Genomic DNA, 14,678 nt, shown 5'->3' with positions numbered 1-14,678 from the left:
CAGGGCAGAGGTATCAAAATGTAGTTAGGTTTATCCCCTGGCTCTCTATAAGTGAAAACGAAATAATGACTTCAACAGAGGGCCTTAACCACAAAGCTTAAGAAAGAGATAAAATCAAATTTCATAAGCTCTACCATTTGGAGTTTCTGTGACAAATTTCTGTGCAATTCATTTGCAATTCTTTTCTGTGCAATTCATTTAATTGAAATCAACTTTTTAAGGATGGTTTTACATACACTATACATATATATATATAAGAATTTTGTAAAGCAAAGTTTTAGATGTGGTGTTCAAAAAGATATTCATAAAGTGTTTTTTTTTTTTTGTTTTTTTTTGCCACCATGAGTGTCAAATACAATAATCTTGTAATCTGTTTAAGTAACCTGCCCACAACCAAGATAACCCACCCACAAAGTCATCAAACTAACAAGGTTTGGAACTGTGTGGACAGACTGCAAGGTTATGACACCCTACAGCTCACTGTGACACGCAACCTCTCCTCAGTTTGGAACACCATTTACATTTAGTGACTAATGTAAAAATTGCTATTTGTTATATAACTATAGATCCTTTTATTAGCACACTATTAAAGTTTGTCTCCTCACACACCATCATTTTAAATAGCTAGAGATCTAGAGTATAATGCATAGAGGTAAAAATAAATAAATATATATTTTTTTTGTCCTAAAAAAAAAAAAGGCTTCTGAGCATATGCAGACAATCTACTTAAAGGAAAAGTTCACCCAAAAAAGGCATTTTTAACTTAAACCATTGCTTCTGTTGCTAAAAAATAAGTCTCTTATACATATTGTTTTCTCCAGTGAAAAAATTATCTCATCTGAATCAGGAGGGATATATGAACAACTCTAAAACAGTGAAAACAGTCCACAACAGTCTTAAACATGTCAGCAGATTATGAAGTGATAGAGCAGCAGTGGAGTGGAGTTTATGGACTAGCATTTTGGCCAGAAGTGACATTTAAAAGTTACAACAATTTAATTATTATTTTTATTTATTTTTTTACAAACATGCAGCTTTTCGAGTCACTGGATGTTAACTGGTCAACTGGAGTCGTGTGGATTACTTGTGGATTATTGTGATGTTTTTATCAGCTGTTTGGACTCTCATTCTGACGGCACCCATTCACTACAGAGGATACCTCAAGTGATGCAATGTTAATTGCCATTGATTCAGTTAAATGCATAATTTCTTATCAGTCTGGATGGCTGCTAAAATAAAAATATATATATATATTACTAAACCTAAACAAAAGACCCATAATATGATGATGATTTTTATTGAGATAATTAATAATTCCACATAATTAATTTGATTACATGGGTACATATCTTTAAGTTAAACACAAGAAATGTAATTTATCTGAATAAAACAAAAGATGATTTGTCATTCCGGCATCTAGGGCTACATTCATGGTGAGATCCAGTTAATCCATAAACAAATCAATTTTTATTATTCATCTGTGGAACACTTTGACCTCATATCCTTTTTAGGACAGTTCCCCCTTGTGAGAAAATTAGCAAATAGATGATAAACCCCTTTACAGTCATCAAAGAGCTGAAATCTTTGAAATCGTATGTTTTGCGTAAAAAACAATTTCCTCTGTAAAAATTACAAATTCCATGTTCATTACCTGCAACAAATAATATATATATATATATATATATATATATATATATATATTTATATATATGTAAATATATATATATATATATTTATATATATGTAAATATATATATATATATATATATATATACACACACACACATATATATATATATATATACACACACACACACACACATATATATATATATATATATATACACACACACACACACACACATATATATATATATATATATATATATATATATATATTCTACTTTGTTGACAAATATAAAGGGAACATCATTACTGATTATCTGAGAGGCAAGTATACAGAAGATTCAATACTACATATTTTTAAGTAATTTATGCTCACCAAGGATGCATTTATTTGATGATAAATATTGTAAAATATCATGACCTTTTAAAACAGCTTTTTTTCTATTTGAATATATTATAAAATGTGTTTTATTCCTATGATGTCAAAGCTGAATTTTCAGTCTTCAGTGTCACATGATCCTTCAGAAATCATTCTAATGTGCTGATTTGTTGTACATGAATACATTACTCTTTTAACTTGATCCAATAGATTTTCTTTGAAGAGTATGCATAATCCCCCTCTACATGACAGTCTAAATAGCGATCTGCAGCATTTGCTGGCTAGGAAAATTGTGAAATAATTTTTTTTAATGATGTCACAAAAGCATTTTTCATTTACAAAAACAAACAAAAAAACAATAATATTAATACCAACCATATTCTCTTTTTAGAAGTGGCTAAGGTAACCAAATGACTAAACTTTGATACACCTGCAAAATAAAATGTTCACCTAAAAATATTATTCAGCTTTAAGATCTTCCTTAAAACTTTATGAATATAGAAACATTTTCAAAAAAAGTAAAAAAAAGCAGAGAAAAAATAAACTTTCTGCCTTGTTTCTCCAGTTCCTCTGACAAAGGAGTGAGCAAAATGCTAGAACCCCACCCATTAGAGAAGCCATCGCTGACACAACACAGAGAGACACACCGCAAACTCATTAAACACATCATACTGGTTCCAGATGTTGAATGTGGATGACATCGCCAATCACTCCACTGTCAATCAACAGAATTGTTGAAAATAAATGTGTATGTTCTTCTCTGCTTGAGACTTGGAAAGTTGTTTATCAATCTCTCTGCAGTCCTCATCTGTAACCTTTTTTGCCCCTAAGAATGTTTAGATTTTAATTTAAAAATGAAAAATGTGCTCATGATAGAATAGGAGCCTATAAATCATGCATGCATGAACTGCATTTTAAAGCACTTTTGAATCATTTAATAGAGCCCAACAAAAAGCATCATGTCATGAAGCCTTATGGCAAACACTTACAGTCATTGATTTTCCAGCAGTACATGGTAGTGTTTCTTAGCTAAAGCCACAGCAAGGGTCCTGAAGAATAATAAAACGGTTGGACACTGAACCCATTAAAAGCAGACAACTTAAAGTGCAAGTATGCCATTCATTAACCAGTAAAAAATAGCTAAGCACACAATGCTGATCAACAGAACTCTATCATGTGAACACTGACCAAACGTACATGGAAACCACATACCTTATGAAGATGATCAGGAGTGCAGATCAAAACAGCATCAGCAAATTTCTCTCTCTGCTATGTGATGCCAATCTACGTTAAAAAAAAAAAATATATATATATATATATATATATATATATATATATATATATATATATATATATATATACAGTACAGACCAAAAGTTTGGAAACATTAATATTTTTAATGTTTTTGAAAGAAGTTTCTTCTGCTCATCAAGCCTGCATTTATTTGATCAAAAATACAGAAAAAAATGTAATATTGTGATATATTATTACAATTTAAAATAATTGTTTTTAAATTCATTATACTTTAAATTATCATTTATTTCTGTGATGCAAAGCTGAATTTTTAGGATCATCATCACATGATCCTTTAGAAATTATTCTAATATGATGATTCACTATCAAAGTTGGAAACAGTTCTGCTGCTTAATATTTTTTCAGAACATGTGATACTTTTTTAGGATACTTTGATGAATAAAAAGTAAAAAAAAAGAAAAAAAAGAAACTATGTTTTTAAAATATAAATATTTTGTAATAACAATATACACTACTGGTCAGTAATTTGGGGTCAGTAATTTTTTTTCTTTCTTTTTTTTAAATAAAATCAATACTTTTTTTCAGCAAGGATGTGTTAAATTGATAAAAAGTGATAGTAAAGAAAATATATTATTAGAATAAATATTATTAGATTTTTTTTTAACCTTTTATTCATCAAATATATTAGACAGCAGAACTGTTTCCAACACTCATAATAAATCAGAATATTAGAATGATTTCTAAATGATCATGTGATAGACTGGATGTTACATGTGTTACGTTACCCCTTTTTTTTGGTCTAAGGGGTTTCAAGGGGAGTAACAAGTGTTGTAACAAATATATAAATGTGAGAAAACTCCTTTCCATCTATCCCAGTTCTAAATACCTCTCACGGAGTTAGATCCAGAAGGCTACACAACACCCTTTTGATTCACACAAACAAAAGAAAAATACGCTTACTAAACGTTTCTTTTATTTAAATAAAAAGTATCCAAATATTTATAAAGCAAACAAATGATCAACAAACAAACAAAACAAGTTTAAATAACCAAATCGTCAGGAGAGGGCCAGGCCAAAATAACAAACAAAACAAGGGATTTCTAAAGTTTAAACCCAGATAAATTACCTAACAAAAGAAAAGAAAAATAAAGACAGTCATCTTACCTCTCTCCCTGACTAACAATACATAAACAGGAGAAAAGTTTAGGGATGGATAATCCAAATAAATTGGCGCCCGTCTCCCTACACGGTTTAAACATTCAAACTCACACAGTCTAAATGCTTGTACTCAGACAACAGGTTTCACCACATAAGTTCTCTTTTCAACAACAGTTCACACAACTCTGTCTGGGATAGATGGAGAGGGATTCCTCTCGATCACAGTCTCTTTGCTGCTTTATAAACGCTGCCAGCAGAAAAGCCAAGCTCCTGCTAATTAAGATCAGCTGCAGATGATTTGGAGTGCTGCATGAAAGAGAGAGAGAGAGATAAAAGAAAAAGTGAACATTCACCAGCACAATACAACGGCAAGTCTACGTCACAGGACGTAACACATGTGACACTGAAGGCTGGAGTAATGATGCTGAAAATTCAGCTTTGCATCACAGGAATAAATTATTTTTTTAAGTATGTTCAAATAGAAAACTATAATTTTAATTTGTAATAATATTTCACAATAATACTGTTTTTTCTGTATTTTTGATCAAATAAATGCAGGCTTGATGAGCAGAAGAAACTTCTTTCAAAAACATTAAAAATAGTAATGTTTCCAAACTTTTGGTCTGTACTGTATATATATATATATATATATATATATATATATATATATATATATAACTGTTACAATAATGTTACTGTAACAAAAAGATTGACATAATGTACCATTGAAAGTGTTTTTATTAGGTACTTTGTGACGTGCCTGAAATTCCATTCGAGCAAAATCCCTAGGGTCAGCAATTCCCATTACCTGTGAGGAAATCTATTCATGTGGTGGTGAAACAGCAGAACTGCTGACTGTTGAAGTGATATTAAAACAGTAGGCGGTCAGGAAAAATCACAGCAAAATAGTTTTCTCCTCTGTTACCAGCTCCAACCACGATAACATCCACAGGTGATGACATTATAGCAGATCCCTGCTGATTTAACAACACAGACTTTAATCAAAAAGACAACATTTTAAGTTTCCTTCTTCCTACAACCAAATTATCAATAAATACTAGATATACATTTGAGCTACTGTATATCTTACATACAACATATTACCATGCAAAACAGACTGGAGATCTGTAAGGTTAACATCACAGGATAATAAAGGTCAGATACTGCTTCCAGAATGCAGTAAATCATTGAGACATTTTTAAGCATGACATTGATGATAAACCAAATCTTTGCAGTGTCAAACAATCTACTGTTCATCTAAAGACATTAAAGTGAACTTTCTTTTGTTAACAGGTCAAACAGGTGTGATTTTATATGAAAAAAAAAAATGAGGGTGCCTTATAACGAAATCCAAGTGCGTTTTAAATACACAATAACAAATCGGAGTTCTAGATCCTGGAAACGGTTAGGATACTATAAGTGCTTGATTACGTGTATAAAGCTGTTTTTATACAGTCTATGGTATAAATACAAACTTCACTCACGAGTAGACAACACAAATGAACAACAGACGTAAACCGGAGCGCTCGGCTCATTCCATAGACTGTGTAAAAACCTTTACTGTCTATGGTAAAAAACATTCCTTGTTTACGTTTGCGCGATGACGTCCAAATGACGCAAGAGCAAGTCTAGAAACGAACACACCATCATTTATTGATGTCACGTCGCTCCAAAACATGTTTTGAACCTCCTGGACTAAAATTACAAAGAAACAACATAAAGGCACAATCATAAACCATCCACACGACTCGCGTGTGAGTCTTTGCAGCCAAACGAGAGCATGGTGTTGGATTATTAGGATCAGGAAATCACTGAAATCTGGATGTTTGGTGTTGGATTATTAGGATCAGGAAATCACTGAAATCTGGATGTTTATAAGACGTACAATCCAATTAATGAATAAACAATTTATTTGAGGAGGATAATTTCAATGATATTTGCATTGAATTGTATTATTATTGTTATTACATCTGTTTGCACTGATTCTGTCGGTATCTGTATCTATTTGCTTCTTTCCCCCCTCGATCTATATTTATCAAGAAACTCAAATCTGAGATCAAACCCTAACAGTATGCCAGTTCTCCCTCTTGTGGACTCGAGTTATTAATACAACTTCAAGAATTTAATCTTTATGATGTATATATTTTTTTTATTTAACACACACGCACACACACTCAAAAGGTGCAAAAAATGTAACAAAAACGGCATGTTTATTTTTTACACCCGCTGTCATACATTGGATTTTTTTTCTTTTTGTGTCCAGCTCTCAACTTTTCACAACTCAGCCACAAGTGTCACCTTTGCAGCCGCAGCATAAAGCTAGCTGACAACAAGGTGATGGAGGGCTCATCGTTCTAGAAAACGTACAGAGAGGTGACAGACTGTTGTGGTGTGGATTCTTTTCTGAGAAGCACAAGAAAGAAAGAAAGTGACAGTTACTTAACTTGAGTAGTCTTCATCTTTGAGGACTGAGAGAAGTCTTATGAACAGCCTAACAAAAATGATGGGTGGTGTTAGCGCAGTGGATAAGACACATGCCTGTGGTGTGAAAGACTCGTCGTGTCTCCCTGAGCAAGACACTTAACCCCTAGTTGCTCCGGAGGCGTGCGACCTTTCTTTTACTGTCTATGCCTCTGACATATATAGCAATTGTAAGTCGCTTTGGAGAAAAGCGTCAGCTAAATGAATAAATGTTAATGTAAAAACAAGACTGAAGCTTTTCAGCAGCCCATCAATCTACTGAACATTAATACTAAATATCATCAAATTCAGCTTTGCTATCACAGGAATACATTTAAAAAAATATATAAATATTTTATAAAATGTTACTATATTTCTGTTTTTTACTGTATTTTTGATCCAATAAATGCAGCATTGGTGAGACTTCTTTCAAAAACCTAAAAAAAATTACTTACCCCAAACCTTTGCACAGTCGTGTACAGTATATTAGGTGCACTTTACGTCATTATGCTTGCATTGCACACTTTTTTAAATGTATCTAGATTTATTACCTGTGTCTAATGGGAGCAGTGTTTGCCATGATCATGGGTTAAATGTCTTGCAAAGTCGTTTCTGGACATAATTTTGTTTCAGTAAACAAAACAAAGACTTTGACTATAATGAGTTTTAAACACTTTAAATTACGACAACTTCTTTCATGTCTTATATTATGGAACATTCTTATAATTAATAACTATACTAAAATCTTTACAAGATGATATAATTTATGACAAAAACATAAGTTGTTAAGTAGCATAATTGCATCTACATTCAAAGAGAAACATTTCACAAAAACAAAAATATCTAAACATACACTACCATTCAAGATTTCAGAACCATTTTTCATGTTTTTAAAATAAGTTTCTTACGCTCCAAAAGATACAAATATGAAAAATAATAATAAAGTAAAACAGTAATATTATATAGCCATTCTCTATTTTGATTTATTTTAAAATGTAATTTGTTCTTGTGATGGCAAAGCTGAATTTTCAGCAGTCATAACTCCAGTCTTAAGTATCACATGACCATTCAGAAATCATTATAATATGGTCTTGGTGCTAAAGAAAAATTACTTATTAATATCAGTGTTGACAACATTGATAAAACAAAACAAAAGAACCTTACTGACCCCGTTTGAACAGTGGTGTACATGTCAAACAAGACTACGTCAAATGTTACATTTGACAAAATTTATAGATAAAACAAAAAAGTAATCAAAAATTACTATTACAGAAAGATCAATTGTAAGAGGCTTGTGCAACACAATAACTTACAGAAATATTTGCCATTGTGTTTGCCTGATTAACCATAAATAAATATAAATAAGACATGAACCAAATAATCTTATGTATGTTTCATCTCTAGTGTACAATGCATGGACCAGAGATTTCTCGTTTTAGCCTAGCCCTCAGTCTGCGCAGTTCTACATGTCCACTGTCCACTTTAAGCCCTGTCTCTATCAGTAGCCAAGCTTTGTCCAGTTTCTGTTGCCCATAGTTTTGCAGGGCAAAGCGCAGAAACATTTCGGCAAGGCGCTGTGTTCCCGGACCAGCCTCCACACACAGCAGAGCCTGTTCCTCGTGTAGGTCCAGGGCTTGAGAAAAGTCCTGTAACCCAGACTCTTCATGGGAACACAACAACAAACTACGGCCTCTGCGGCAATGGTCCTCTGCCCAAACCCTTTGCTCCTCTCTGCCATCTGCACTGTGGCCCTGGATGACCTTGTTCAGATCAGACACCGCCCTCTCGTGGAGCCCCAGGTGGGCCAGACAGGCTGCACGCTGTCTGAGGTACTGAAGCTTCATCTCATTGACCCCTCGCACTGCTAGTGTAAGGAGGGCTAAAGCCTGCTCCCACTGACCACTTTCAGAAATACTGCTGGCCTGCTGAGAAGCTGCCTGGAAGCACAAATTTGCTTTATTAGCCACTGTAGAGTTGAGTAATAGGGAAAAGTCAATACAAAAGAAAATAAAAGCAGAACAGCAATTGTACTAGGGCTGTGAATGGATAAAAACTTAACAAATCAATCACATCGACCACTGAACTCATAATCATAAATAAATGTACACATATGAATCCCTACATTAATATAGAATCAAAAAAGAAAGTACCTGTGCCAGGCGTTTTCGTTGAGCCGACTGCAGAAGAGTGATTAGAAAGTCTAGAGTCGCTGGTTCTTTCTCAGACACCACACTCAGATAGTTGGCTGCCACTTTGTAGTTCTGCTGCCAGGCCTTCACAACACCCCACCTGGCCTTAGCTGCGGCATCTCGAGGCTCTTGACCAAACACCTGCTTCAAGTGTGCACCAGCAGCACTCACCTCCCCTTCATAAAAATAAAAGTAATGTTTTACATAGCCATGGCCCACATACTTGACTCCTACATGCTTTATACTGTTCCCCACCTTTGGCAAGTAGTGTATCTATGTACAGGAGGTGCCACCTAGGTTCCCTGCAGTCAGTGTTCATTAGCGCTCCGCCAATCAAAAAGGCCCCTCGAAGGAGCTCCTCCCGGCAGGGTACAGGGTTGGCCAACAGAGTCTCTGACAGGCTACTGCGACAGTGCTGACCCAACCATTCGCTGACGAGTTTTCGTGCTTTGTCTTTAAGAGACAGCATGCTCTGAGTGACCTCCTCAGCTCCACACTGAAGGGCAACCAGTATGTCCAGTGTGCATTCCTGATGAATTATTGATATTATAGTGTCAGTTTACAAGCATACAGGAAAACAGTACTTTGAGTGTCTGTTATATTTATGTTACTTTACAATTTAAACGGAAAAAATAGTGGAAATGTGTATGAAGAGGTTAACACTAAACTAAGACTATTAAATGCTGTAAAAGTTTGTTTTTATTGTCATTTCATGTTATCTATGCATTAACCTTATTGTCATGTGTTACTGTGTTATGAAACAACCTTCAAAAACATGTTTTGATAAAATGAGGTGGCTCCCATAGGTGGAGGTCTTTGTTTTTGCTAACACACCTTCTGCTGGTTCAGCATAAGATAAGTGAATCCTCTTCCACACAAAGCCTGCAGATGGTCTGGGTGCTTTTTAAGGATTACAGTGAAGTCAAAGATTGCTGTCTTCCATTGGCCCAGCAGAGCATAACATCTTGCTCTCTCCAGCAGGGAATCTATTGCTCCACCACCTAAAGAATAATCAGTTAACTTGTTAGGAAATATAAAACAGCAGTGTTCTGAATTACCACCTTCTCTTTCTAGAATAATTTATACAGTACAGACCAAAAGTTTGGACACACCTTCTCATTCAAAGAGTTTTCTTTATTTTCATGACTATGAAAATTGTAGAGTCACACTGAAGGCATCAAGGGCTATTTGACCAAGAAGGAGAGTGATGGGGTGCTGCGCCAGATGACCTGGCCTCCACAGTCACCGGACCTGAACCCAATCGAGATGGTTTAGGGGTGAGCTGGACCGCAGACAGAAGGCAAAAGGCCCAACAAGTGCTAAGCATCTCTCGGGGAACTCCTTCAAGACTGTTGGAAGACCATTTCAGGTGACTACCTCTTGAAGCTCATCAAGAGAATGCCAAGAGTGTGCAAAGCAGTAATCAAAGCAAAAGGTGGCTACTTTGAAGAACCTAGAATATGACATATTTTCTGTCGTTTCACACCTTTTTGTTATGTATATAATTCCATATATAATTCCACATGTGTTCAATCATAGTTTTGATGCCTTTAGTGTGGATCTACAATTTTCATAGTCATGAAAATAAAGAAAACTCTTTGAATGAGAAGGTGTGTCCAAACTTTTGGGCTGTACTGTATATAAGTTATATGAAAATCAAGATCAATGACAGAAGCAAGTATCTGAAATTTGCAGAACTGAAAAAGGAAACTACTGTATTTTTCCATTGAAACTGTGTTTATTAAAATTAATGGTGTGATTTCCTGTTAGCATTTATACTATTCCCTATGAAAATCATAAATATTTTGTAATGTAAATGTATATATTACTGTACTGTGTGTGTCTGAAAACAACACACTCTCATTACCTGAAGCCATAATGGCAATGGACAAATAGGCCACAGCTTCCCTTATTGCACTTTCTGCTTGTTGGCCACACAGTATACGCTTGGAAGCAGTGTGACAGTGTTTTTCTAGAAGGTCTCGGTCTTGTAAAGATGTTACAGATAAAAGGGGCCGCAGACAGCTAGTTTCTCCTGAATTAATCAGCTTCTTTAGTAGCTGTAAGACAACAGAGAGATTACTTACTGTGAAGACGAGAATTAATATAGGCTATTTTATCATAGATGCCTTTGTTAATGCGACTTAACTAAGGTGAACTGTGAGAGAAATATAATCTAGAACCTGATAGGCATCATAGAGGAAGCCTCGATGCAGCTGCAGTATTGCAAGGCGTGCGAGAATCGGTGGCCGTGGGGCTGTGTGCTCAATGTTCAGAAGAAGACGATAAGCCTCCTCAACACGACCCAACTGGTACAGAGCATCTGCTGTAAGAATCTGGGGTCCATCGGCACCGGGTTGTAACTCCATTAGGAGAAGAGCGAGAGCATGCACACCAACAGCAGACCTGAAAGGAAGCACAGGAGACTGAATAAGTGCCATCCGGTCCTACTCATGTAGGGCTAAAGTTCTGGAGAGTTCAGCTACATCCTTAATTAAACGCACCTGAACTAGCTAATTAATAGAGGTCAGCTGGCTGAGAAGGTCCAACCCAAATGTTAAATGTAACAATTGTTACCATCTGTTTATATTAGATTTTATCCAGCTGGTAATTTTTATGCATTCATTAGCCAACATAGTTACAGCATTTATTCGATTTTAAAGTTCTATCTGTTAACATTACTTAATACACTATGAACTAACATGGATGAATAAGGTATAAATAGTATATTGACATCTATTTATATTTAAAAGAAACATTTTCATGGTTCAGACCTTTTTATTTTCTCTAATAAAGTTTAGCACTATTTTGGAGTGTTGTGTTTGCTATCCATTTTATAAACTTGAGGTGAGGTAGATTAATCAGTGATCGTCCAGTGAAATCCAAGTTATTGTTATCAGTAAAATCCACCATCAGTCAACCTCTTTTAAATAAGTTCTGCAGAATCTTTACACTTCTAGTCAGGTAGGTTGAAGCTGATCTGTGCAGGAAGGTGGCCCTCCAGGAGCAGGATTGGACACCTCTGAATTAGACTAGGAATGAACCAATAATAAAGTTATGCCTGTTACTAATAGGCCAATAACCATGTCATTACTGATAACTGAAAAAAATACAAATTCTATACTTTTTTGTCTAACATAGAATCAAAATCAGTGATTTGAAATGTTACAAAGTGAATTTAGGCATGACAGCCTAAATTTTACAATGAAAATTACAAGGTCAAAGGTACACTGTTAAAACCTAAAGTTTTTCACAGGACACAGAAGAACCATTCCATGAATAGTTCTTTAAATAATTATTATGAAGAACTTGTGTGAAGAACATTTTAATCATTTGATGAACTTTTTGCTACTATAATGAACCTATTGTGCAATTAAAGTTTTCTATGGACGTTAAAAGTCCATCATGGAACCATCAATGTCAAAAAAAGAACCGTTATATTTAAGAGTATAATCCATGATGGTACCGATATACTGTGCATCCCTAACAAAGACACAAAAGACAAAATAAAAGCTACAGCACAACAAATAAGTTTCATTCCAAATAAAAAAATGCAAATGTACCTCTGTTTGTTGTGGGTGTGACCCTCCACGTGCTCTTTTTGAGCTCTAGGATTTGTCTCAGCTCTTTGCTCTTCGGTCCCCTCAAGGATGACTCTTCCTTGTTCCACCAACACGGTGCACAGCAACCCACGGTAATTCCAAGGCACCAGGCACCTAACAGTTACAGAAGCATCCTGCAGCTGTAATTGGCTTGCTGTAATGTAATCTAGAGCAGTAAGGTAGTGTGAGCCAGCCATCATACGCAGGATACCCCTACCACAGAGTGCACGGACACAGCTGGGTGGGTGAGGAGTACTGTGCTCAATCACCGCTTGGAAATCCTCCAGAGCGCCTTTATGGTCTTCAATGAAAAGTCGGGAATACCCTCGGAGCACTTGCACAGTGTTCTGGTAGCTCTGCTGGGCTGGAGCTGCAGCGGTGAGCTGGCTACTTATGGAAAGGGCTTCTCTATGTTCTCCACGCAGGAGGAGGCAGTCTGCCAGACGCACACGCAGTTCCCTGCCTCCTCCATCCGACTCCAGGTGGCATAGAGCTCGCAGTTGAGTGATAACAGGATCCAACAACTCCACTCCTTTCGAAGACCTAAGGTCAGGCCTCATTAGAACGGCCTCTCTGAACTCTGAGACGCCCTTCTCGGCCTGTTGACGCAGCTGGATGCGAACAGCCAACCCTTCGCCACTGTCCGAAAAAACACTCTGGAATTGCTGTCTTGCTGTGGCTGGATGAAGTGCAAAGCCATCACCTAGATCTCTGCAGACTTCTCTTGCTCGTCCGCCTGCGGAAAAATGAGCAGCTGCTCTGCCCACGAGTAAACAAGCTCTTTTCTCTGGCGCCATTGCATGTTCAGTCTGTGATTCACCTAGTTTAAGAGCCAGTGCCAAAGCTTCTGCACTTTCTGTGAACTTTCCGGAAGAAAACAAGACTGCTGCTTGAAGCTCTCTTACTTGGATGTCATCTGGTGAAATGGCAAGTAAAAACTCAACAGCTTTAGGAGCATCAGTGTCTTCACCTGCTTGTGTTGGACTCAATGGTTTTTCCATCTGCCCCTTAGTATGGAGAATGGAATATCTTGGAGACATTTGCTGGTAAAAGGCTTTAATTAATAGCTTCACATATTGATGTTGCCTTTCTTTAACTAGTCTAATAGTTTCTGATTTATTTCCATGAAAGGCCTGCAGATAAAGCTGAGGAACTTTAGGATTTTGTGTGTCAGAGAGCAAGCAGGCCAGAGCTCTAGTTAGCTCCAGAATTAACCGTGTGCGACCCTCAGGTTTAGGCATTTGTTTTCCCTCTAGAAGAGCAGAACACCGTGCAAAGATCTCTTTTGAAGCATGACCTGTACCCTGCAGGACAGAATCCAATTTATAAAGAGAAGCAGATACATTATTGGGGCATAATGTAGACAGAAATACAGCAACAAGGCCTTTACTCAGGCCCTCAATAGAACTGTGTGAAACGCCATCAAGCCAGGCCTCCAGCGTTGAGATCACCTCCTTTAAATGACCTGCGTTAAGACCACGCATATGTCCTACAGTGGAACCAGCATTATTTCCAAAAGCATGTGTGTACAGAGCTGCAGCTCTACCAGCATCCCCAGAGAGCAATATTTTGTCACCCTCTCTGCACAGTTCAGCTGCTCCTTTATGTATGCCATTCATCTCCCTTCTGTGTAATGCTATTTAGATTTGGATTGCATTTCCTTTCCAAGGGTCCTCAACAACCTTTAAAAGAATTGGAAACCACATCATTATAAAAAAACATAATCTATCTCTTGCTCTTAATAACATGCAATGACTGTTAAATGTGGATTGCACAAATAAATGACACTATGTAGCAAGCTGTTTAAACATTTCATCCTTTAAACTAACTAGTATCTTTTTTTAAAGGTACTAGTTTATTTTCAAAGAAGAGTGATTCATTTATTGTTCTACTTTACCAGTAACTATTCATTATTCACTATAGGACTTACAAGAATAATGCAAAATAGGGTCCCTATTAGTCAGTCTATTTATACTAGTAACTAATCATTTCCAAGTAGCTATTCTAGCT

General features: G+C 36.1%; 2 protein-coding genes across 2 annotated transcripts in view; one reads left to right on the top strand and one right to left on the bottom strand.

Moving 5' to 3' along the window:
- LOC132118142 (transcription initiation factor TFIID subunit 13) overlaps positions 1-14,678 on the top strand; it is a 254,939-nt gene that overhangs the window by 32,358 nt on the left and 207,903 nt on the right. The window lies entirely within an intron of this gene.
- Positions 7,894-14,376, bottom strand: ttc34 (tetratricopeptide repeat domain 34). Its single transcript, XM_059527030.1, has 7 exons — positions 12,630-14,376; positions 11,250-11,472; positions 10,934-11,126; positions 9,901-10,067; positions 9,322-9,595; positions 9,028-9,242; positions 7,894-8,814 (listed from the first exon to the last, which is right to left on the bottom strand). The coding sequence occupies exons 1-7, from the start codon at positions 14,285-14,287 to the stop codon at positions 8,278-8,280; spliced, it is 3,267 nt and encodes a 1,088-aa protein (XP_059383013.1). The 5' UTR covers positions 14,288-14,376; the 3' UTR covers positions 7,894-8,277.

The sequence above is a fragment of the Carassius carassius genome, chromosome 37 (genome assembly GCF_963082965.1).
Source record: "Carassius carassius chromosome 37, fCarCar2.1, whole genome shotgun sequence".
NCBI lineage: Eukaryota > Metazoa > Chordata > Actinopteri > Cypriniformes > Cyprinidae > Carassius > Carassius carassius.
The sequence above is the reverse complement of the archived record's forward strand: the minus strand, read 5'-3'. Positions and strand labels throughout refer to the sequence as shown.